The 24,109-nt window shown below is 59.3% G+C and overlaps 4 protein-coding genes across 4 annotated transcripts; 1 reads left to right on the top strand and 3 right to left on the bottom strand.

Annotated features, from left to right (window-relative positions):
- Positions 1-408: 408 nt before the first annotated feature.
- Positions 409-3,763, bottom strand: PLICBS_000650 (uncharacterized protein; the record flags this gene model as incomplete). Its single annotated transcript, XM_018318328.2, has 2 exons — positions 409-2,584; positions 2,646-3,763. The coding sequence occupies 2 exons, from the start codon at positions 3,761-3,763 to the stop codon at positions 409-411; spliced, it is 3,294 nt and encodes a 1,097-aa protein (XP_018183853.2).
- Positions 3,764-13,761: 9,998 nt separating this feature from the next.
- Positions 13,762-20,131, bottom strand: PLICBS_000649 (uncharacterized protein; the record flags this gene model as incomplete). Its single annotated transcript, XM_018318329.2, has 2 exons — positions 13,762-16,939; positions 16,992-20,131. The coding sequence occupies 2 exons, from the start codon at positions 20,129-20,131 to the stop codon at positions 13,762-13,764; spliced, it is 6,318 nt and encodes a 2,105-aa protein (XP_018183854.2).
- Positions 20,132-20,614: 483 nt separating this feature from the next.
- PLICBS_000648 (uncharacterized protein) lies at positions 20,615-21,287 on the top strand (the record flags this gene model as incomplete). The annotated part of the gene is made up of 2 exons (XM_018318330.2): positions 20,615-21,053; positions 21,112-21,287. The coding sequence occupies 2 exons, from the start codon at positions 20,615-20,617 to the stop codon at positions 21,285-21,287; spliced, it is 615 nt and encodes a 204-aa protein (XP_018183855.2).
- Positions 21,288-21,345: 58 nt separating this feature from the next.
- On the bottom strand, positions 21,346-22,542 carry PLICBS_000647 (uncharacterized protein; the record flags this gene model as incomplete). The annotated part of the gene is made up of 1 exon (XM_018318331.2): positions 21,346-22,542. The coding sequence occupies one exon, from the start codon at positions 22,540-22,542 to the stop codon at positions 21,346-21,348; it is 1,197 nt and encodes a 398-aa protein (XP_018183856.2).
- Positions 22,543-24,109: the final 1,567 nt, after the last annotated feature.

Genomic DNA, 24,109 nt, shown 5'->3' with positions numbered 1-24,109 from the left:
GTCTTTCCCCCCTTCTTCTTAGAAAGTCTTACTGATACCAGACGACCACATAGCAAACCATCGTTCACAAAAGCATGAAACCGCATGAGATATTCAACTATGTTGTATACATTAAGTCCGCGCGCAAGTATTTGTCTATGCATACATAGCCCACGCCGTGTTTCAAGCATAATTAACTCGCGCGCTGCATGGTATCATTGCATCCCCCCACCTTTCCAATGGTATAGTATGTCAAGCACTGTGTTCGCCAATAGCCGCCCGCGTTGCCCACCCGTCATGCTTCCTTGGACCAATCATGCAATTATCGATTATAACTTGTATTCATAGAAGGCTCCGGTCCTAGAGCCCCTCTCCACTGCCGCAGTCCCGTCATGTTCGCAGGACGGTCGCAGCATTGCAGATCCAAGACTAGAGCGCGTGCCTCAATGCGTCGAGCTGGTTCTGCGTCATGATCGGGCCGCCGCCCCCAAAGACGGTGGAGAATGGGTCGGCGTTGCTGCCTCCGTCCAGGCCCATGTTGTGGTCCACGCCAGGGGTATCCATACCAAAAGGCACAAACCAGGCCGTGGACGGGTCTGGGCCGTGAAAAGCACTCATTCCGTCAGGCGCAGGGACTTGCTGTCCTTGAACGTGTCGGCCGTTCGGTATAGAATCCTCGAGTTTCATGTTTCGCTGGCCGTCGCCCTTTCCCGGCACGCTGGCCCACCCGTTCATGCCACCGCCTACAGCGGTAGGGCTTCCATTGACTGCCCCGACTGGTTCCATGGGAAATCCGGGAAACGATATTTGCCGGTCAAGGTGCGATCCCAAGTTTCCAGCCTGCTGCGGTACATTCATCGACAGCATGTCTGCAGAGAAGAACGGGTTCTGGCTCGTCTGTTGAGGAAACTGCTCAACCTGAATGGGGCTCAGAGGTGACATGGAAGTGTATGCCGGAGTCTGCGTCTGCGGTACAACCAGAGGGCTGAACCCGGTAGGTCTGCTGGTTTGTCCGGCGAGAGCAGATGCGAACTGCCGCGGCGGCTGCGGCACAGCGCCGTTACTGGGGCTGCGACGCTGCCCGGCGATGTTCTTCGACGCCATCTCGGGATTTTGCGCTTCCCCATTGGTCGTCGGCACTTCGCCCTGCCGTCTCGCGGCTGGCTTTGTCTTTGCCGCAGATCGCCTCTGAGATTCCGCTGTATGAACCGGGGACAAGGTCGTGAAGAACTCTTCGACGGACTGGAGTTCCGCTTTCTGTTCCAGGACGCCGTCTTCACCGGCTCGCTTTCGCTGGACCGTTGAATCGGTAAGATCGGTATCGGGAACGCCGTGTGGATACTGGTTAAACCAGTCGCCATACTGGATTATGCGGGAAGGTGATGGCCCGTCTCCTCGACCCGACCGAGACGCGTCCAACGCAGTGCGGTATTGCGTGCGAATGTTCTCCACCATCCAGTGGAACATTCCCCAGGATCTCATCATTTTGCGCAGGAACCTTATGTTAACTCCAGAGTTCGTCTCTGCAGCGGCCTTGACCGTGGCATTCCCCGAAAAGATTCCCATGATGTGAATCGTGGTCGACGAAAAGGCACAATAACCGGCGAATGGGGCCGAGATGTGGCACTGGGACTGCTCTGCATCTTTCAGGATCTCCGATATGCGATTCGCAGCTGCAAACGTCTTCGCGCTGACACGCGATAGGAATTCCTTTGGCGCTTCCGTGCCGGCCCGACTGTTGGCAAACGTGACGGCGGCCTGACTAAGGAAAAGCATGTTCTGCTGAATCGACAGATGAAGGAGGAGAAATTGGCTTGCAGTGCCCTCTGTCACCTGGAGCTCAAGTGCCTGTAGCGAGTATTGCAAAGCCGAAGGGAGGTTCTCGACAAACTCGTCAGTATCGTTTACGAGAGCCGCGTAATCCGAATCCTCGCTCCACATCGGATGGGCGTCCGACTCCCTACCTCCCTGGTTAAGGTAGGTTATGATCCGGCCCCAGATAGCAATAGAGCGGATGGTATAGGCCGCGACGCCCATGTTGTTCTCCGCTGGGCTCATTTGCCTCTCGTCTGTCGTCCCGATCGGGGAGGATATCCCACTCAGCGGCTCGGTATGGACCGGCATGTCTAATTGAAAGAACCGCTCCTTCACCGGGAGCGGGATCTTGATAGTCTCTTCCTTGATGAACATGGGTCGATCGGATCCAGAAGAGTTGAACCTGTCCATGAGGAAGCACGCCCACATCGTTCTCCGACGGATTTCGCGATCAATGAAACTGAGTGGGGTCTTGTTGCGGCACAGAGGGTCATACTCCAGGTCTTTATGCAGCTGCAGGGCGAAAGCCATGCGAATTGCCTGGCCGCCCAACGCCCAGCTCCGGCCGCCGTGGCACGTACCGAATTCGTGAAGCCCTAGAATCAGAAGGCATGTTAAGATCGTGATGTTGGGCCACTCGTATCTCTTGGTGCAGATATCCCGGGCCTGGGACGCCCATTCTTCTCCGCGGAGGAATGGCCTTGCCGAGGGGCTGATCTTGGGATTCGGCGTAAATCGCGCAGCAACCGCGCAAACGGACAGCACCAGCACCGGAGGTAGGGCATCGTTTCTGCCCGATGTCAGCCCGGTGCGCAAACTTCTCAGCCATCCTCTGCACAGTCGAGACCTACCTCAACTTCCGCATGTAGCTGGGCTTGTGGAGCAAATGGTACGCTTGTCCGTACACATTGTCGAAGAAGACCTCGGCTAAATGCTCCTGGACTTCCTTTGGCGGCAGGGCGTCGACGCCTTCGCGAGACAGCTTGTCTTCCTCTTCTTCTTGTGCCTCGGTAGACGACTGTTGGTCCCCGACTTCAGCAAGTTTTGATTTGGTCGGAGCCTTCGCCCAAGCCTCCAAATCTGAGCCGAATGCCTCGTCGGCGCCTCGCTTCTTAGAAAACGGCTTGCCCGATGGCTCAGTGCCCGGGATCGCTGGCTTAACGACGGCACGGGTGATGAATGGAGTTCCTTCTTGCTCAGTCTTGGGGATAATCTTGATGATGCGCTCTTCCATGCGCTTTAGGCGCTTATCGAGCATAGCCATGTAGTCGGTTCGGGGTGCGGCCTTGCGCGTCGTGACTTTATACACGCACGGTATCCGGGACCTCAGGCAGTGCTTGCAAGCGGGCTTCTCGCCAGAGCAGCGGATTTTCTTGCGCCTGCACGCGATGCAGGCGAGCGGCAGGCGCTTGCGATCCTTGCCAGCCTTCGTCTTGAGTTCGCTCCACGCAGGCGGCGCGTCTGACTTTCCGTCCTTCCTGCCGCCAAGGTCGCTGCCGTCTCCACGACTGAGACCGTGGAGGCCGAACTCATCCGCAACGGGGTCCTCGAAAGTGTTGGCCGTTGGGGAGTTTCTGTCGACTCCGCCGTCGTCATCCGACTCCACGGGGCTTGATCTGTGGTTGTCCGAGTCCATTGCCAGCGAGGACGTGGGCATGGCGACCATGGGGGCCATTGGATGGGGCTCGGGAGGGAGTGTGGCTGCCATGGTGCGGTGCTGCGAGAACTGCGCGGCCGCAGGTCCTTCGTACCCGACATGAGACACATCTGCCATGGGCATCATATGACTGCGAACCTGGTCTGGCAAGCCCGAAAAGGGGAAAGAGAATTCGGCGAATTGCGAAGCATCCATCATGTGGCCAGAGCCGCCGTGTATGCCGGCCCCGTCGCGCTGCTGCTGGAAGAAGGGTTGTGAACCTGTCGAAAGGCCATGCTGGGCCTGGTGAGCATGGGGCTGGACGCCTGACATGCTGCAGGGCCTACCGGATGCGCAGCGGGAATCGCACAGCACCGAGGATTGCTGCTTTCAGAGTAATATGTCGTTGTGAAGCCGAACGCCTATTTCGGGCCGTCGATTCGGGCATGGGCCGGCGAAGGAGGCCGAGCAGGTTCGTGTCAATCCGTTTTGTCTGGGCGGCGGCGGACGCGGACCGTGGGCATGGTACGACGCAGCGGCCGAGCGGGTATTTCGGGGTCAACGGCGTGGCTACGACTTGTGTTCCGTCGAGCACGCCTTGCCGTCGGTCCGTCCAAGCTCCTTGCGTCCAAGGCCGCGGCCAGATGGAAGACGAGTACAGAGCAGTTGGAGAGGTGGAAAGAAGGAAATCAACACAACCGGCCGGACGGGCATGGCACCCATCAGCGCAGTGGGTGGAGGTGCTTGTTAAAGGTGGAGAGAATGGCTACCAGGCAAGCAACCGAGCAGGAGCCACACCCTCCGGCGCCGGGGAGGGGGAGGGATGGATGGCTGGATGGATGGATGGGCGGATGAATGAATGAACGGAGAGGAGCCAGTTGCCAGGCCGAGCGGACCCCCCTGGGCATGGCGATAAGGCTCAGTAAGGCTAAGGCGAGGCAAGGCTCATTGGTGCCCACTGCTCGAGCAGGCCGCTGCACTGTGATCATAGTTGTAGCATAGCATGGCATGGACACCGCTGGAGAATCTCTCTCAGTCTCCGACCTGGGTTCGAGGGGGAGCCCGGGACTGGTGCATTGTGTGGTGGGGGGTGGGAACAAACTCCCCATGGAGCCGGGGGTCTGGCTCCAGGAAGAGGTGAGCGTCGGTGGAGAAGGAAGGCCGTAAGTGGAGCAGGGTTGCGATGGCCCTGGCCGCGAGATGGGGGAGGACATGGATGCCAGGGTGCCGGGGCATTTCGAGGTGAGGCATCGATGAATGCCTGGAGAGCAGCACCCTTGGGGGGTTTCGTTTTTGCAGTTGCAGTTCCTTAACCTGCCTCCAGGCCTTCCTCTTCCTCAAGCATGTCGCGAGTAGAGCCTCAACGACGAGCCGGGCCCGCGAAGCGTTTGAACCCCCAAACGTGCGGCCCGCCCAAGTCGGGTGCAGCGTGGAGTGTGTCTGCAGGAATTGTGGCACACGCCACTCCCACGCTCACCCCGGAACTCCGGCTTGACTGTCCTCATGGCTTCACGGCCGTCTTGATTCGCAAAACCCGGAGCTAGTGGGCAACGAACGCACCTCTGGCGGCTCCCCTTGTGGGGCTGGCCGATGGCATGCTAGCCCGACGGAATCGAAGTCAAAATGGCTTGCTCTCCATGCGAGAGTTGGACGGGTACATCGCGGGTGGCACCCGTTGCTGAACTGGGACTGACCAGCGCATCTCGAAGTCTCTGTCGACAGCCACCGCCAACAGACGAGCCGGTTGGCCAGATCGCAAGCATGGGAAAGGATGTGTGCCTTCCAGCCGTTCTGAAACTTGCAGCTTGCAGGCCGTAGCGACAGACGACACAGAGTTGGCCAAGCCAAAGAGCATCGTGTCTGCTGTTGTGTTGTGTTGGGTCTGCGGCTTCTGGACCTGACTGGCTTTTGCGCCCGAGGAGGGGGGGAGTCGCGCCCGAGGGTGTCTGTCGAACATGAACGCCTGCTTTTGGGTGTGTCCACGCCGCCATGTCTTGGTTTGGCAGTCAAGCATTGTGGTGCAGCATCCGGGGCAAAGAGCGAGTGAAGGTGGAGGGGCCAAGCTGCTGCTCCCCGCATCAGGGGTAGCTGGCCAGTCCCTACGTACTGGTTTGTGTCACAATGAGACAGCACTTTGCGGGCGACCGCCCAACGGAGGACCGAAGGACGGGTAACTCACTTTGCACGTACGGGGAACAAGCGCCGAGGGCATCACGCAGTCCGGGTGTTCGCTGCACGGGACACAGCTTGGTCTTTGGTAGCGGTGCGTCATGTCGACCCTCAGGTACGCACTCGGGAGGCTTCTCGTATGCATCCCACATGGGCAGAGCGGATAGCGCTGCCCTTGGTTCGTGCTGTGCTCCAGTGTCCTGGGACAGAGGATTTGCGGGCGAACAAAGGCGTGAGGCGAACAGTCAACACGTGCTGAAGATGGCCCATCGAGGGCGGAAGGAGAACGAGCAAAGAGGCATCGTCCAACTGAGGCAAAAGCAAGACGCCCATCAACGCCCAGTGACGCCCAGCGCTAGACAGGGTTGGAGATCGACGGCGGTAGGACATCTCACAAGAACAGGCCCATTACCGGACCAAAGGCACGAGGTCTGTACCCGTGTCTGTTTGTACTCGTCAACGTGCTTTGCGAAGGCCGGCGTTTCCGTGTTGAGAGAAGGGTGGATGGGTGGGCGGGCACCGACATGTGGCCCAACGCCAACAAAGGCTACCGCTGTGGCGCGGCTACGCCCGCTTGGGGTTTGGAGGACGGCCATGCTGAGGCTGTCGACTTTGGAAGTGACCCTGAGGCTGCCGCACGGACGGATAAGCTTGCGCGCGGCGCCATTGCACCATGAGAGAGAAGTGTGTGTGGCGGGAAAGGGCAGGACGCTGAGCTGGGGCCGGGCGCCCAGGGTGGCATTTCCGAAATACCTGAGCTGGGCAGCCACAAGTTCCACAGGCTGCTGTCTGTACTGCGTGGTCTGTACTGCGCGAGGGGAGGCAGATATGTGCTTGCCGTTCGGTCAAGTCGACGGACATGTATCATGAAGTGTCGTTGAGGCGCTCCCGAATCCCGACAGACTCGCTTGGGACATCCCTGCTGCACCGCTCAGCGGCGTGCCTTAGAGTTTCGTCGTTGAACAAGCAGACGATTGCGTGCAGTGCTTTTGCTTTTTGCTGGTCCCGTGCTGATCATGCATGGTGTCAAGGGCCAACGGGAACCGACCCGACGCGCTGGGGCGGCCGCGAGGGCCAAGTCCTGGAGACAAACAGAGTCATCGCGGGCCACGGAAGCGAGGTAGGTTTGACAGGGCGACGAGCATGACAGGGGCGACTTCGCAGACCACAGCGGTGGGGGCCAAGCTGGGACTCCGGCTGTCCGTACCGGGAGCCTTGTGGACGGGGTGCAGTCGGCCAAATTCGCCACGGGGGGGCCGTGTGCTGCTTGAGTCTGGAGGGACCCCCAGGTCAGGCACAGCACTAATACCGTGAGTATACTCGCAAGAAGGTGGTGGTGGAGCATTGTCCATTCGTACCTGATGCACCACGATTCCGTATTGCAGAGTCAAGGAGCAGAACCAGGGATGTTGCGAGTCTGCCTCTGCGGGTTGGCACTCATGCGTGCGCCGCCCAGATGAAGGGAAGTCTGAGGCTTTGCAATGAAACGCGACGGACGAGGGTGCATAAGACGGAGATGTCGCGGCGGCCGCGGCCGTCAACATGCAGTGCTTGGCTGGATGTGAGGATGAGGCAGGCACTCACTTGGGGAGGATGGTGGACGTCGTCGGCAAGCCGACCCTGGTTTTGATCTACATTATACAGAGTACCTACCTGGTACGGAGTACAGCGTAATACCTGTAGGATTTACGGAGAACCTGTTTGAAAAACTCGTGGGTGGCTCCTGCCCGTGCTGACAGCTGGCAGGGAGGAGCGGAAGGAGCACTGAAGCATGCGGCTTTCGCCGCTGCCATGGCTGGCGACAAGTTTGAATTTCAACGTTGAGGGTGCCGTGTGCGAGGCAGGAGCGCCTCACTAGTCCGCCGGGGCATGGCAGCAGCCACTCGCATTCGTCACTGCTTTTGTAACTCAAGGCAGCAGCCTTGCCCTGGGCGACTCGCGATGCCTGCCGCAGCCTCACGAACAAACCTCTCTCCGAGCTGCCCACGCATCATGCAGACTCGTGCCTACGTACCGTATCAAGTCCATCGCGCTTCTCTCCGCCTCACTCCTTCGGCTGCGACTAAAATACCCAAGCGGCAGCCGCTGTCCAATGTTTGAAACCACGCCGTGCAGCCCCCGTCTCGGGCCCCTTCCGTGTCGTGCGCATTGCACATCCGCCTTTGCGAGACAGAGATTAACTTTGTTTTTGAAGCAGCCTCGTGACTGAGCTTAGCTTCATGCTCGCTGCGCCAAACGAATCCCGCACCTCCCGTTCCTCGCTGCAGCTGCTGGCCAATTTTGTCCTCTTGGCGAGTCTCGAAACATGGAGCCCTCGCTCGTCGACCAGGTCCGGGGTCGGGGCCAGGGAATGCCGCCCGTGCCCAGCGACCACAGGGCCACCCGCACGGGTCCTGCGGCTTTGCGCACAACTTCTTTCCGGCGATTACACCCCGGATGGCATTGATTCGGCATTGCGAGCGGTACGGCCCTGCCGGTGCATTGCACATACACGGTCCTATATCTCGTCGTCGATATTCACAGCCCCGTCTTCGTTCCAACCAAGCCTACCCACGGGCGCTCCAACAGTTGCCTCAGCGCCGAGTTTGAGCAGAATGTCCCTGTCAAGGCACATTTCCGAGGGATCAGGATGTACGCATGCACGGCCGAAGCATCTCGGGTTTCCCATCGTCGAACCCGCCCATGCACCTCTTTAAGGGTCGCGCCAGATCTATCATATTGAAAAACCAAAGACCCACGGTGCCTTATTAATATGCCATGCAAGGGAAAGGATCCGACAGCCGAGTTGGGCATGCAAAGGGCGGCAGCCCTGGGAGTTCTTCGGGGCCGGATGCCCAACTACGATTTACAGCACTTCGTTGTGATATCCAGCTGGGTGCCGCACGCTTCGACAGGAATGCCTCCACGGGCCTGGCTCTGAACCACCGTGCAGGGCATCAGACAGCCCCTACATCCATCCCACCACCAGTGTCAGGCCTACGGGACGGAGAGTATCATCCTGCTGGCTCCGCGTGGATTGCCCGCCTGAACGTCCGTGCCTCTTTCACCGTCCCTGAGGTTAACGCTTGCCAATCCCGCAATGGCCGCGGTGGACCTGGCTTGGCAAGAGACATCAGGCACACATCGCACCCAGCTTGGGCAAAAACCGTCCATGTTCATACCGGGTACCTCGTACAAGGCGCGCGGTTTCTGTGGCTGCTATGGCTGACTGTGCTTCGAGAAAGCACGTCCCAGCTCGTCGATACATTTTACAGGCAAACCAAACCCAGATGCGTTCTTGGCACGCTTGGTCTCAAGTTGGATCGGTGGTTCTCGACCGTACCAGACACTGACCCTGGACATGAGATTGTCGGCCACAAGACCGTTAATGCACCTCGCAAGCGGCTTCTGCTCCCCACTGCATGCACGAATCCCTGTCACGCCGCCACACCACCACAAGCATTTGGCCAAGGCGGCCCTTGGCCGCCATCTGGCGCCGCTGCCAATTTGTCAACACCTGGCAGGACTTCCAGAGCTGGCAAACCTCAAAACGTGGCTGGAATTTGCGGTGCGGTCGGGATTTAACGCCGGTCCCACCACTAAATACCGTCAAAGCTCGTTCAAGAGGCATTGCGACACTTGTGTTGGAATACTGTACAGCACAGTAGCGAGAGTCCCGTGGCGAGCGGAACGAAGGGGGTAGACTGCCTGCCCAAGTGTCCATCGACGCTCCCTGCCAGCCAGCATGTTAAGCTTGCAACGATCATGACTCGCGTCCCGGGAATGTATCACTGCCAGCCGGTAAGCTCTGGGAATGATTCGATCACGTCAGTTGCCGAACGGATGCATCTTCGACGTACTTATTCTAGTCTGCATAAAGCAGCAAGCACCCACTATTAGGACCAGCAGGCGTCAGACCAGTTCTTGACCAGGCCAGTCACCCGCCATCATTGCAAGCACTCCTTGGAGGCGCCGCAATGCATCTGTGATGCGACTGGGCGGGAGGATCAGCAGGGTATGCATGCATGTCAATCGCGGATGGGCTGTCAACAACACGAGAGACCAGACCGACTGCAAGGGCGACCACGGACGCCTGGTCGGTGCATCTCCATCGCATCGCCACTGGACTGACGGTTCACCAGACTGCGGCACTGCCAATGGGACAATCAATCAGAGTTCTGCCCATCCAAACCAACTCATGGCTTGGCTGGGGCTTATTGCTCACCCTTCCAAATGCGCTTCGACACTACCGTGGCGCTGGAATGTCCAACTCAGGTCAACCAGCGTTGCGGGCGTGCGATCATTGGATTTCACAGTCTTGCCTATTCGGGTGGTGCAACTCTCCAGTGCCTCGACTCGGGTGGGCGGGTTTCCTTCTCTTTCACCAGCAGTACCTGTCGCGTCCGTGTTTGGGTGATTTAGGAGTCACGGATGCAGCAACGATGGGCCTGCAAGGGACAAAGCAACCTCAGAGAAGGCTTCACGCAGGGTGTCACCAAACTCTCACAAGTCTCGATATGACGTGAGGCTGGAATTTCCACCGCCCCTCTCAATGTCGGTGCGTTACCCGCCTGGCGGGCTATCTAACATGGCTATGCATATCCAGGCAGCATCGAAATTTGTCCAGCGCCGCGAGCTCAAGAGGAGCATGGCTAATTTACGAGTCGCTCCCTTGCTCCGCCGACTATTAACTCGGCCTACGTGGCCGTTCAAACAGAGGAACCATGCTCGCAGGCCTCCTGGTCAGGCCAGAGCATCCCTTGCGCACCATGCACGTAGGCGTCTCCACGGTTGAATAAAATTCAAGTCTTGGAGACGCTCATACAGCTTAGGTTGTGGCCTGGTCTGACAGGCACCGTCGACGGCTTCAGCCACCCCGCTCCCTACCAGGGCTCTGCCATCAAAGCATGTGAGTGTCCAAGACAGAAGTGACACAGCATACTGTCAAGAGCTCTGCGACGAGGCGTAACACTGTGACGGCCATCGTGATGTGGAGCAGCATGTGCAAACGCGCCGTTTCCAGCGAACCCGACAGCTCGGAAGCGGACCAACAGCCCTGGCATGTTGGACGAGACGATTTACGTACAAGTTGGACTGCTACAGCCAGCACAGGCGTTTTCTCATGGATCGTTGAGACTGAGAGAACCATGTTTGCCCTCGTTTGCATTGGTTGGCTCATTCAACCAAGCGACCACGTCAAAGTAGACAGCCGCCTGCGTACTGAAACAATTCGGGAATCAAGTGCTCTCTAAACTGTACAAGCACATCCAAAAAGGCTTTGCCGAGTTGCAATCATTCCATCCTAGGTAACAGATCTAGGCACCTTGTCGTCGGTGCGAGGCCAAGGCAAAGAGAGGCACCTCATGGCTCTCTCAAGACACGATATAGCGACCGGTCACGGCACGGCCTAAGCTCGCTCCAACTTCGATTGTCTCGCTACATTTGTGTCCGTAATTCCCTAAAAGAATGGCGTTGATGGCCGATTGGTACTGGAAGACTGCGTGCTTATCTGCTACAGGGCAACGACCAGTTTGCGCGGAGTGAGCTTGACGCAAAGCTCCGCAAGCATGCTGAATGCATAGCATTGCGGCGTTCTCTTTTCTCATGATATCCGCCAGGCATCGTACGAATTCGAGCGCGAAACCAATTGTGAAAATGATACGAGGAAAGTCACTGGTGTCAGAAAATGATAGCAATCAGGCATATACCGAGGTGTGGCCCGTTCGTCGCCTTATTGTCCCTACAGTCGCCGATGAGGAGCTACGGAGGCGTAATCTATGCGATACGAAGCGCGCTCGCTGCCAATTTCGCTCTTGACTTGGCTCTGCGCTGCGCATCCCATACACTGATGCGACCTGTCTGCATGTCTACCATGGTATCGTGTTTCTCCGACAGCATGGCGACGGCGCCCTCTACTCCAGCAAATGGTGGGTAAATATGGCTCAGGTGCAGAACCAACATGCAGCATCAATGGCAACGATTTGCCCCTCGTTCACACCAGATGCCTCTCTGCCTCCTGCGGAGCCACTGACACCTGGATATGCCTCCGTTTCCACTGAGAATCAGCATTGGGGGCCGTCGTTGTCTACGCGGCTGCTGGAATGTTAATCGTCCAGACCTCAGCTTGGGCAAAAGGTACGGCTGGATGCACCGGAGTCCCCTTCAAGGCGAGGCAAAACAAGCGCATGTCAAGACCAGTCAGGGTGGCGCTTTGACCAGCCCTAGCAGGCGGAACCACGCGGATGGGACATGCAGGTATTTGCGAAGCGGTTGCTCTGTCTGTCGTTGCCCAGGCCGGACGCTCGGCCAACAGACGGTGTCGGGATCTTGATCGATATACAGTATTCTGCGCAACAACTGACGGCGTCAGCAAGCTCCAAGCCGTGCATTACCGCACAGCCCTACAGTGCCGACTTGGGATGTGTTGGGCAGAGGAGAACAGAGGCGACGAGATGCTGCGTTGGGCGGATGTCGGGGCGCATCAAATCAGCACCACCGAGGCTCACCGAGCTGACAGATCGCGACCTCACCAACTAACTTACATTCATCTACTAGCTCGGACACGGCTGGCCTGGGTCTTCCCCGGGGGGACCCTTGGGGAGTGATCTACACAGATCTCGACCTCTGCATGGTCATCCGCGTCTGCTGCTCGGCCAGGACTGCGTCAAGGCCTGCCAATGGGGTCCGGCTGGCATCCCCTTTCGTCGGCGTCGTCCTGGCCCACCCCCCCAAGAAGCATCACCGCACCCAATTACGCCTTCCTTTGGCAGCGGGCGCCTCGGGGGTTGGCCGACAATGGCTTGCGCCCACCCGCCGTTTGGGCACGAACCCATTCGTCCAGCTCATTTGCACCAGCAAGAGGAGAGGGCATCGTGCAGGTGGCGGCGCCAGGGAATATGTGCTCACGCACGCCCCCAGGCACGCACACGCCCCTTTCCTTTCCTCGTCGTGTCCGGGTAGTCTGGGAGCTGAGACATTCCTGCAGTCCACCCGCCGGCCGTCACCGCGTGCCTCGTGGTTGGGCTGGAGCGTGTGCGAGCGAGCTTTCAACGGACGCCGACGCATCTGCGTATTGTACTGTACACATGAGGAGAGAGTGTGCTTGCGCTGCTCGGCGAGCCAACAGATGGCAGCGTCCAGCGACCTACATACATACGCGCGCTTGCCCCTTTGTGGCGTTGTTTGTGTTGCCGCCGTCGCCGCGGCCGCCGCCTCAGCAGCAGCAGCAGCAGTAGCAACGTCTAAGATTAGCATGGCGTCTCGCAGGAGGTCCGACGAACGCTCATGATACGAGCCCATCCCCGAACGACGTCGACGATGCCAGCAACGACAACCCGAGGGGGCGGGGGCTAGAACGGCAGCGCTTGAGCATTGGCCTTGCAGACGGCTCCGCATGGCACATTGTATTAGGTCCCGCCGCCTCGGGTCGCCTCCACACTTCGTGCGAAGTAGGAAACGTACAACAGTCCAGGGCCTGCCACGAAGTGCGAACGAGGTAGGGCTGGGTGCTCTACGGAGTACGGAGTACGGAATGCGGCTTGCTCTTGTGCTTCGTGCGCACCTGGTTTCAGTCTCACCGTCGCGTCGTGTGAACACGCGAGCCCCTTCCGCGCTGAGAAAATACCCCGGGGCTCCCGTTTAGACGCGAACCAACAGGGCAGCCCCTCGACGGGATACGATCGTACGTACGTACGTATGCTGGTGACGACGACGGGCGCGGTGACGCCGCCGCCGCCGCCGCCGCCTCAGCAAGTCTATCGTCCCGTCGCGCAGGCAAGCCCATTACACAGCTGGCCCCTGGGCGTGTTGTTGGGGCAAAGGCGGGCCGCGGCGCGCGCAGGGGTGGCAGAGGCGTTCGTTCAGTCAGAGCGACAGATCATCATCGACAGGTTTCAGAGGACCACGCTCTGGAACACCGCAACGGTCGACATGGCCCACGGTGAGCGGCGATGATCGCCATCGCCAAGTCTTTACGGGGAAACGAGCACTGTGAGTTTGCTTGACAGAGAACCAACCACCCGCGGGAGGCAGGAAGGGGAAAAAATTACTGAACAAATTCAAATCTACCCCTGCGTTGCTACAGGCGTGCCTTGCATTGGTCCTGCTCCCGGAGTGACAGGACCCCGTGGCCCCTGCATAACTCGTCCTTCTCGTCGTAGTTGTAGCCGTAATCGTCGTCTTCGTCATTGATCCGCCTCCTCTGGCCGGATGTACGCGGGAATCCCGTACATGACCACCGCCGCCGCGTTGAGGTACCTGAACTTGCACGCCTCGCGCGCCCTCGCCACGGCCTCGGCCAGCGACGACGGCGTGGCGCGCGCCGATCCGTCGCCTCCGTCGTCGGCGGCCACGTTGCCCCTCCCCTTGCCCTTGCCCTTGCAGCCCTTGGCCCGGCCGGCAGCAGTAGCAGCACCAGCAGCACCAGCAGCCTTCTTCCTGTCCTCCTCGCCAAACGTGCCTCGCGCAAACAAGCCCCATTCCTCAAAGGCACGGCCCGCGAAGCGGTCGATGTCGCGGTCTGTCACGTCCCACAGCGTGCCGACCACGGCCGGGCATCCCGCCATCATGTAGTTCCACACCGGTCCGTAGCACTCAAACTCGCCCGCGTCCGTCAGCGCCGCGGAGCTGCAGCCCATGAGGAACGTCACCGGCCTGCACCGCTCCAGCCGCCTGACCGTCTTGCCGCGGATGTACTGCGCGCCGCTGCCGTGGCCAAAGTAGAGGAGCACCTCCGACGAGGCCAGCGCCTGCTCAAACTCCGTTTCCTCGGGCGTCCGGCTGACGACGCTGTTCCACGACGCCAGCGTCTTGAAGGCGGGCTGGAAGAAGACCTGCGTGTTCTTGAGGTCGGAAGACGGGTTGAGGATGTAGGTTCCCGCCGTTGCCGAGACGGAGTGCCCCAACGTCTCGCCGGTGTCGTCCACGGCGGTCATGTCCGCCTGCGCGATGAGCTGCCCGAGGCACGCGAGCGACGGGACCCTCGATGTCGCAGATCCTTGCATGCAGGGCAGCGACTCCCAGGGAAACGCATGCAGTGCCTTGTCCAGGACGAGTACGGTGTGCGTGCCATCCTCCCGGTCGGCCGACTTGGCTGCGTCGTAGTACCCTCGGAGAGCATCGTACGTCTCAACGACCATGGCGTCAAAGTCGATTTCGTCGTAGGCGTTGCGCTCACCATGGAACTGGAGAATGTCCACAACAAAGTACAGCAGGTCGTTGAGCGCCTCGTCGTAGTCCAGATCCGGCTCCGTAGGATCTCCGAGGCCGATGAACAGGTCCAAGATCCGCGGGTCAAGTGTGACCGTCTGGCCCTTGGCCGACTTCTTGCCGCGAGTCCTGTTCCGCGATGGCAGGCTGCCATCAAGGATCTTGTGGAAGCTCTTCTGAAAACGTGCCAGAAGCTCGGGTCGTCTTCGGTGCTGGGAGAAGATGCCCTTGAATCCTCCAAGCCACGTTGTCTCGATGGTCGCGAGCAATTCTTTGAGGCGGTCATCAAGAGCCTCTCGCTCCGACCACCAGGCGCTACGCTCGCCCTTGGCAGAGAAGTCGCGGGCAGAGTGGCTCGTCTCGTTGGCTAACTTGATAATGTCGAGAAGTTCTTCGCGGCCGTGCTCAAAGTTGAACACCTCGGAATCGGCATCGCGAGAGTTGGCTCTTTCCAACGGTAATCTTAGGATGAACGGGCTCGAGCCGGCCTGAAACTTCGTGATACACAAGTCGTGACGGTTCTCGCTGAGGGATAGAGATATGACGCTCCAAGCCTTGGGGATCATCTCGATGTACTTCTGCTGAAAAGCTGCCGCATCCATCGATGTCGAAAGGCTAGATCTGCGGCCTCTCTTGGCGATGGGTCCCGAAGCGGTAGAGCCAGCCGAGACCTTGAGGGTGGCCCTCTCTCGTGTCCAGGTGATGTTGCGAGCCAAGTCGACAGCCACAGTAGCCAGTCCAGAAGGAGCCGTTGATCTACCCTTACTTGTCGAAGTAGCTGACAACAAGATGATTGTGTTCTGTAGCAGTGCTGAGATGCGATGAACCATGCTGCTGTCAGATCTACAGAGCGCCGACCCATGCGCCTCCATGAGCAGCTCCTGTGCCTGCCGCAGGGCGTCCGCAAATGCCGGACCATTTCGCTCTTTGGAGCCCTTGCGGTCGGTAGCTGTAGGACGGCCTCTCCTAGGTGGCGATCCCGCCATCGGTGACTTGTCGATGGGCCCCTTGTCCAACCCGCCACATACCGCAGGAAATGATATGGTAGAGTCTTGCACAACCGAGAAGACGGGGTCCGAGATCATCTGCTCCATACTCTGTCCAATAAGAGATGTTGCCGTGATAACCTGTTCTTGCGAAAGGGCTGAGAAGAGCTTTGGCAGCGTCTTGACTTGCTCCAGCAGCGAAGACGCAGAAGCCCAGTCTCTCTGATAGATGAAGCCAATGGCTCGGGAGAGGATGATGGCTGCGAGTAGGGAGGACTGATAGACGTCTCGCGGAAGGCTGGGCGACTCGGATGCCGCTGCGACTCGACTTTTAGCAGGAGGCACTCTCCTTGCCGTTCGCGGCGCAGCGGCTGGTTTGGCTCTTGTTGTTCTAGCAACTCGTCCGGTCGCGGTCGTAGTGCTCTTGGACTTGATGACGGCACGCACTACCTTTTCCTCGCCTGTCGCTGGTTTGGTCGTATCGCTGGAGCCACTCAACAGGTGGATTGTATCCTCGGCCATTTTGAGATAATGGTTGGCCTTGTCGTTGTCGCCCGTCTTTCGATAGAACTCAGCAAGCTGGCGAGCAAACCGTACGCGGGATGCGCAGACATCTCTCGGCATTAAGTCCTCGGCCCCTTCGAACATAGGCAGGGCCCTGTCCAGCCTTCCGGCCTTGACGTAGACAGAACCAGTCCAGTACGAGACCTGTGCCCTGTACAGTGACGACTGCGTGCCCTCTGCAATCTTCAAGGCCGACTCGGCGTAGTATATGGTTTCTTGTAGCATGCCAATATGCGCATACACTGACGAGATGTGTAGAAGACTGCGCAGCAACGGCGAAGCGAGACCCCAGAATTTAGGACCAGCCGTCCGTGCCGGAGGCCCCTTAATATCGATACTCGTCATGCTCACCTCCGACATGCTGGCGTCGGCGGTGGAGTTGGCGCTTGACAATGCCGATTCGAGCTTCGCCCAGTCGTGTGAAAGCATTCGTACGCTGGATTTGATCGCAGTGAGAGAGCCCGGAATGTCCCCTTTCTGGAGCGAGATGGTGGACTGTAGGAAAGAAACCATGGCGAGCATGATTGTCGCGTGAGACTTGGACTGCGCCCAGGTCGACCGACTGTCGCTGCAGATGTCACTGGCCTTGGAGATGCATTGCATGCTATCAGGGTCAGTGAGGCTCCGTTTGCCTGGGACAGGAACCTTGTACTTACGCTTCATCAAGACTTCCGACGCCAATCAGGCACTCGGCCTGAGATAGATAAAAGTCTGCAACGACTCCTGCGGAGATTTTCTCGTTCTGTTCAATGAGTGCCTTGGTTTGTTCGAGGGCCGTCTGTGCTTGGGTGAAGTTGCCAATGCTCACATGTTGAGTCGCGAGTTGGCTGTGGCTGAGGACCAAGTCATCGTGAACCACTCCGGTTGTGTCCACGATGGCCCTGGAAAGGATGATGGAAAAGTCTGAAATTGAGAGCTGCAGGTGTTGTTCCCCTCTGAGCCCGGCAAGGTCATTCAAAGAGTGCAGCTGATGCAGTAACGTTGCAGGATCGTCAATAACTGTGTAGAGCTCGTCGCTCGTTTGGCAGGGCTGCACCATCGTCTTCCAAGCCGAGATCGATTCCTTGAGTGTGGACAGCGACGCGGGCGTGTCGGCGTCAGCCAGTGCAGCCATAAAGGTGTAACACGTCTGCAGATGCGGGATGTAGTGTGACAAGGACGTGTCCTCTGCCTGTTCCCTCTCCTGCACATGCTGTGAAACCTGGTCAAGCAATGAGGAGATCTCGTCGACTTCGTCGGGCTCGCCAATATTCTGATAGAAAAGGTGAAGCAACACGCGAAACCGCCTTATCGGATACTTTTCCAGGGAATAAATCCGCAACAGAGCAGCGGGGCTTGGATCGTGAAGCCGCAGCGGTTGAAGGGATGTCGTTTCACTGCAGTTGAGGTGCATCAGATGCTCGAGAACGGCAGCCCGTTCAGCTTCGGGCAGGAAAAATGTCCAGTCAGTACCTGATCGGTCCAGCTTTGCAATCGAGCGAAGTGTTCGAGAGAGCGACGAGGCCTTGTCTGTCGTTGCCCACGCGAGAGCAGGAGGTTTGGATGCCAATGCCGCTATCACATCGGACAGGACACCATCCTCAGCCATGTCGGTACATATGGAGCGAAGAGTCTGAACCGCATCGTCGGCTCTGCCGGCGCCCTTGCACAGATCCGCAAAGAGCTCGAGCTTTGTCGAAAGCTGGGCCTTTTCTTTCTCGGCGGTGGTTCTTTCCTTGACGACGTCGATGGATCGGCTCAGTGATTGAAGCAATTGCTTGTTGGCCTCCTTGGATCGGTTGGCTTGGTTCCGCAGTTCAATGAACCTGGAGAAGTACAAGCTCGATATCTTGACATAGTACATGCCAAGTTTTTCTAACTTTCCAATTGACAAGGTGGCGTCTGAAACGCTATCCAAGAGCGAGTTGCAATGTTGCAAGACATCATCCATTAATTGCCATTCGAGGGAACCGGACGGAATATCAGACTTGATAATCATCATCGCTCCGTCCATCACGTGGCTGATGGAGTCCGTAACAATCTGTCGCCGTTGGTCGAACTGCAGCACCTGCTTCGCCGTCGCATCTTTCGCGGGGGGCGTTCCAAGCCATCGACGAACAAATCGGGGGTATCGCAGGGTGAACGTCTTCAGTGGCTCAATAAGCTCGTTCGGGATGGCCTTGCTTGATGAATTGGGGCCGAGAATATTCATGAGCAAGCCGGCCACAGAGCGTCTTGCGGCGGAGAGACTTTCAAGAAGCTCGTTAAGTTCCGTGACAGTTCCGCTGAGGCTCCCGTCGAGGCCTTCGATGACTTCTTGCAGCATAGTGTGAATGTCAGGACGCAGGATGGACTTCTTCAGGGAAGCAGCCAAGATGCGAGCTGAGACGGAGCACCTGCGAACAACGGAGTCGGTCTGCGGACACAAGCATGCCTTCAGCTCTTGAAGCCATTTCTCAGCGTCATCGTAGGCCCGAGCTGAGTGCGCAGTCGAGCCTAGTATCTGGTAAATGGATGCCAAAGGCGAGGTGGACGATGCCGAGGGCTCGTGTTTCTGTTCCCGAATAGCCTTGTAGATGGCATCGAATGCCTTGGCAATTGTCGGATACGGCGCGCCTTCGTCCGATCGTTGGCGGCGGACAAAAGCCCGAATACAGCGGGCAAAAGCGGGCAGGACCTCCTCATCGACGTTTCCCTTATGCCCGGCCAAGGCCCACCACTTGAGCTGCGCCTGGAAGGCGAGGGTTTGAAGTTCAAAAGCAAGGGACGGGCTCGGGGACAGCCTGGGCTCGACGGCCACGGCATCCTCGGCGCTGGAGACGCTGGGCGCGATGGAGAGCAGAATTTGCGAGAAGACGGCCAGTTGTCGAGCTGCTTTGGGAGCTTCCTTATCGGTGCCCTGGGCAAGATTCAAGAGCAAGTTGATAGGCGAGGATTTGTTCGATATTCGGAGCGCTGGTGTCAGGCCTTCGATATGCGCTGGCTTCTTGGTAGCCGCGACAAGTTTGAGCAACAAGATCTGAAATGCCGTCGTCGTCGGGAGGCTCTGTTTCGGGACATCGTCATGAAACTGTAGCAGTTCGGCCATCACCGCCGCTGGAAATGACGTCTCCGGTGCGACTTTCGACTTGTTGTTGACCGTTGAAGCCGTGCCATCCAGCCGGCGCTTCAATATCCTCAGCTCCTTCAACGCCGGGTCATGCATCCCTAAAGCGAGGAGCTTGCTGACAAGCGCGGACATGCCATTCTCGAGCTGGAAATCCGTCTGTCCGTCCTGAGCCGGGCCCTTGAGGGACCTCAGGCATGCGAACGCCACGCGGGCGCATTCGACCGTCGCAAGGTATCCTGCGGACTGTGCCGGCGCCACAGGCTTCGCGTCCTTGGTTGCCACTATCGGTGAGGTAGCGACGCGATTGAGAGTCCGAGGCTGCAGAGGAGTCATGGGCGCAGATGCCGAGCGCCTTAGCGATCGCCTTCTCGCGCCCTGCTTGAGCTGCTCTGCGCGTTTGGACGGCGTCGAGGGCGGCGGGGGTTTCGCGGCATCGGCCAGGACTTTGAGAGTCGCGTTGATGACATGCGTAGCGAGCACTGTCCTCTCGCGAGCTCCAAGCGCCTCGGCGTTTTGTGTTGTCTTCGTGGCTCCGGCCGACTTCGTCTTCGTCGTCGTCGCTCGCGCGGCGGTCTTCGTCTTTGGTGCAGCGGGCTCGGCGTCTGGGAGCAGGAGCTCCTTGAGCGTCACCACGGTGGCTGGCGTGCACGTCGAGGCCGAGGAGACGGCAGCCTTGACGGCCTCGACCTTTGCTTGTAGCGACGCCATGTCGTCGTTGGCGTGAACAGTGGGTGGGCTGTTGTGTGCGTGTGTCGTTGCTTAATTCATATCGTCGCGGTGAACGAAGTGTGCCAAGAAAAATCGCAGTATGCCCAAAAAGAAAGCAAACAAAAAAATCCTGCTTCTGCTCGACGCCAGGAAATGCAGCGAAGCATACAACAGAAAATGCTGTGGAGGGTTTGTGAGGATCTCAATTCACGTGTATGTGTGGTATTGAGGCAGCTCTGACTGGGCACGAGCGCGTACGGAAGGAGCTGCGCTGCGCTGCGGCAGGGGTGCTCCTCCCGTGGTGGGGGCTAAATATCGGCCGTCGTCCGGGGCAACCCGCCGCAACGGCGCCCAGATTGGCCCGGCTGGGTGGGTCGTCTCAGACTTCGGCGCGGCGCTTCCCCAGATTCGAACATTTTCCAACGTCTCACGAACTCCGAACACTGCCGAACCACGCACCACCGTCCGCGAAGCCCAACGAGCATGTCGCTGCAGCGCGTTTCCGTCCGGGCTGGTAGCCTCGTGCGCGCTCGCTGCGCCGCCGCCGCGCCTCATGTCCCGCCGCCGCGCGTCAGCCTGCGGCACGCCAGCAGCACGGCGGCTCCCGCCTCCGTCGCCGACACGGGGTTCTGGAAGTCTCTGGTGCCGAAGCCGCTGCGCAAGGAGAACCGGAATAAGCTGCGGAGCAAGTCCAAGGAGTGGAACCCCGCGACGTACTTTATCGTCATGTTCCTGTTCATCGGCTCCATGTCGATCCAGATGATTGCCCTGCGCAAGCAGACGGAGCAGTACGCCAGACAATCGTCCAATCGGATAGCGCAGCTGCGGGAGGTCGTCCAGAGGATACAAAATGGGGAGGAAGTCGATGTCGAGAAGGTCCTCGGGACGGGCGACCCGCAGAGGGAAGCGGATTGGGAAGAGAGTGCGTGCTGCCTCCGAATACCGCCCGTGCGCTCGCAAACGCTAACGATTCGCGACAGTGCTGAAAGCGATTGAGAAGGACGAGGCATCGCGCAAACCTCAAAAGCAGGAGAAGCAACAAGCCCCAGAGCCGAAAGAACAGAAAGCGAGTCCCCCTAAGAGCAGCGACGAAGCATCCGCCACCGAACAGCAGCCGGCGAAGACGAAGACTGCAAGTCTCGGCAATTTCTTTTAAATTTGACGTGTACTATGTGGCATCTGACACATGACACGGGATGTACATATATCTACGTCTACGAGAGCATGTCCTTGAAGGCATGTTGCTGCGGCGCTCCGGCGACGAAGCCTGCGCCGGACGCGGCGGCGGCTTGCACCTTGCGCAGCTCCGAGACCAACGCGGGCAGAAGATGGTCTGTCGACTCCTCCACTCTCACCCCCTGCTCGCCGGCCTGTTTCGCGTCCAGGTCGGCGAAGAACTGCTCCTCTCCTCTCACGCCACCCATGTTTACAATGGCAATGGCCATCCCCCTATCCTTGGCACGCTTGGCCAGTCTCCACGCCGAGTACGTGGCCAGCGAGGTGCCAAGCACAAGCAGTCTACCTGCGCCGTCTATCGCCTCCTCCGCCGCCGACTTGACGTTGGTGGCAATGCTCTCGCCGAACATGACGACAGCAGGCTTCAGAATCCCGCCCGTGCTGGGAAGCTGCCAGGCGCCCTCGGCATCAACCTGGACTGTGTGTCGGTGGCCGTCCGGCTTAAGCGGCGGCTTCTCCAGACACTTTGGACAAGAGGGATATCTGAAAGTGGTATAAGGCGCCTCGGGAAGGTCGACGTCGCCGTCAGGGTTGGACTTGAGGCCCCGATACCTCCGCTCCACCGGATCCTCCGTGTTGAGGGCTCCCGATTCCAAGGCCTCCCGGAGAAGATCCGCCCAGCGGGGATTCAGTCGGGCCAGCTGCTCCTGAAACTCGTCTCGGGAGAACTCGCTGCGGCATGTGGTGCAGACAGTGGCCCTCAGATAGCCGTGCAGCTCGAGCGTTGGTATTTGAGGGTGGGCCTTGGGGTGAAAGGAATCAACATTCTGTGTAATAACACTGCGAATCAAGCCCAAGTCTCCCATGTCCCTGATGGCATAATGGCCCGCATTGGGCGAAGCCTTGTGAAGACTGGACCAGCCGAGGAAGCTCCTCGCCCAGTACCTCTTGCGTGCCTCATGATTGCTGAGAAACTCGTAGTGGTAGATTGGGCGGTACGTCTTGTTAACCCTATAGGTGCCGTTGGGACCTCTATAATCGGCGAGGCCGGAGGCGACGGAGAGCCCGGCGCCGGTGAGAACAACGGTCGAGGCCGGTAGGCCGCGAGGAGGCGGAGAGGCGAAGAAGTGCTTGAGCGCCGCGAGGGCGCCTTGAGGGGAGGCAGCAGACGGGGGGATGACGGTGGGCGGCGCGAGGATGTCCGTGTAGGGAATGCGCATCAGTGGTTTCCGCATCGGAGGAGCTGCGAGGTGGGATGCCGGGGGCGGCGGTCACGGCAGCCACGGCATAAGCAGGGCGGCTGTAGCAGATGACGTCGGGCGCGTTGGGTGTTGGCACGGATGCTGGTCGGCGCTGCGAGCGGGCGGGCGGTGAGTGAGTGAGTGAGCGAGCGCGGGCTCGGATCGGAGCGCGGTGATTGAGGAACGGATCTCGGACGAAGCTGGGGGGGCGGGCTCGGGATGAAGCCCGGTGCGGTGGGCGAGGCGGCGATTGGGTCGGCGCAGTGGGGAGGGGACGCGCCCAGGCCGCCGAGAGATTTCGCGGCGGAGGGTGATGATGAAGGGTGGGTGCGAGATCAGATTGTCAGGCGAGACGGAGCGTCGAGTGGCCGGGGGCGCAATTGGAAATGCAATGGGCGCGGTTTGGTCGGGTGCGAGACTGGACTGGGGGGGATGGAGATGGGAATGGGTAGAGGCGTTCCGAATCATGCCACCTCGAGCTTCTGAGCTTGGTGTGGGGATCACGTTTGGCGCAGAAGTCGCGCTACAGCTGGGGGATGGGAAGAAAAAACGAGGACGTCACCACTGATGATGATGACTGCAGCTGGAGCGTGTGTCCGCGAACCCCCCACCGGCCCAAACGCACCTAGACAGTCCCGGCCAATGCCCGGCTCGGAACCAGCTTCGGTACCTTGCCGGGGGCGGCGGCAGCTCTGGCTGGCTGGCTGGCGCGCTGTCGTGCTTTGTAGCTAGTGGCTTACAGCTGCTGTGCGGGATGCCGGGAGGTAGCTGGATTGCGGCCGCTGGGAGCCATCGCCCAGTGACGCAGGTCGTCCGTGGACGAGTAGCAGGTACTAGGTACCTAGACGGCTTGGTGCACGCGCGTGTCGTCGCAAAGGGACCTGCCTCTTCTTGAACTCTTTGCCGGGGGTCCAGGATGTAACGTGTTTGCGACGACAAGAGACACGAGACGGGATGCCATGCATGGATGGCTGCATGCAGCAAGCAGCAGGAGCCGTTGCCGCACCCTCGCTCTCCCTCCGCGGGGGCGATTCCGGAGCGGCAGAATCGCGCCAGGCCGCGCCAGGCACCACCACCTGCACCGGACTCACTGACTGGCCCCGGCGTCCATCAGCAGCAGCAGCAGCACGCCCGACGGGCAACTGGATAAGGTACCTCAGGAAAAAAAGTGCCTGCCCGGCAGCGGTGGAAGGCGCCTGCAGTGGACGGGAAAACAGACCTCAGCCCACCTCACCTAACACGTCCCTGATAGGGACCGGGAACCCGCACTCGGCCTGGGCTTAGTTATTAGGTTGCTGCTGCGGGCACAACCCACGGGCACCATGGAGACACGGGCGCGGCGGCACCTCAGGCACCTCGGCCGCCTGGCGCCTGGAAAATCACGGCATCGACCCGACTGCGGGACGCAACGGAGACCGAGCTCGCTCGCCGCGCGCGCCTCGCCTCACACTCAAACTCACTCCGACTGACATCAGACCGACGAGCATAGACTGGGGGTCGCCTCGGAGAGACGAGCTTCGACGACGACCGTCCGTCTCTCTCTCTTTCTCTGCATCTCTTT

The sequence above is a fragment of the Purpureocillium lilacinum genome (assembly GCF_023168085.1).
Source record: "Purpureocillium lilacinum CBS 284.36 DNA, scaffold_1, whole genome shotgun sequence".
In the NCBI taxonomy this organism is placed as follows: Eukaryota; Fungi; Ascomycota; class Sordariomycetes; order Hypocreales; family Ophiocordycipitaceae; genus Purpureocillium; species Purpureocillium lilacinum.
The sequence above is the reverse complement of the archived record's forward strand: the minus strand, read 5'-3'. Positions and strand labels throughout refer to the sequence as shown.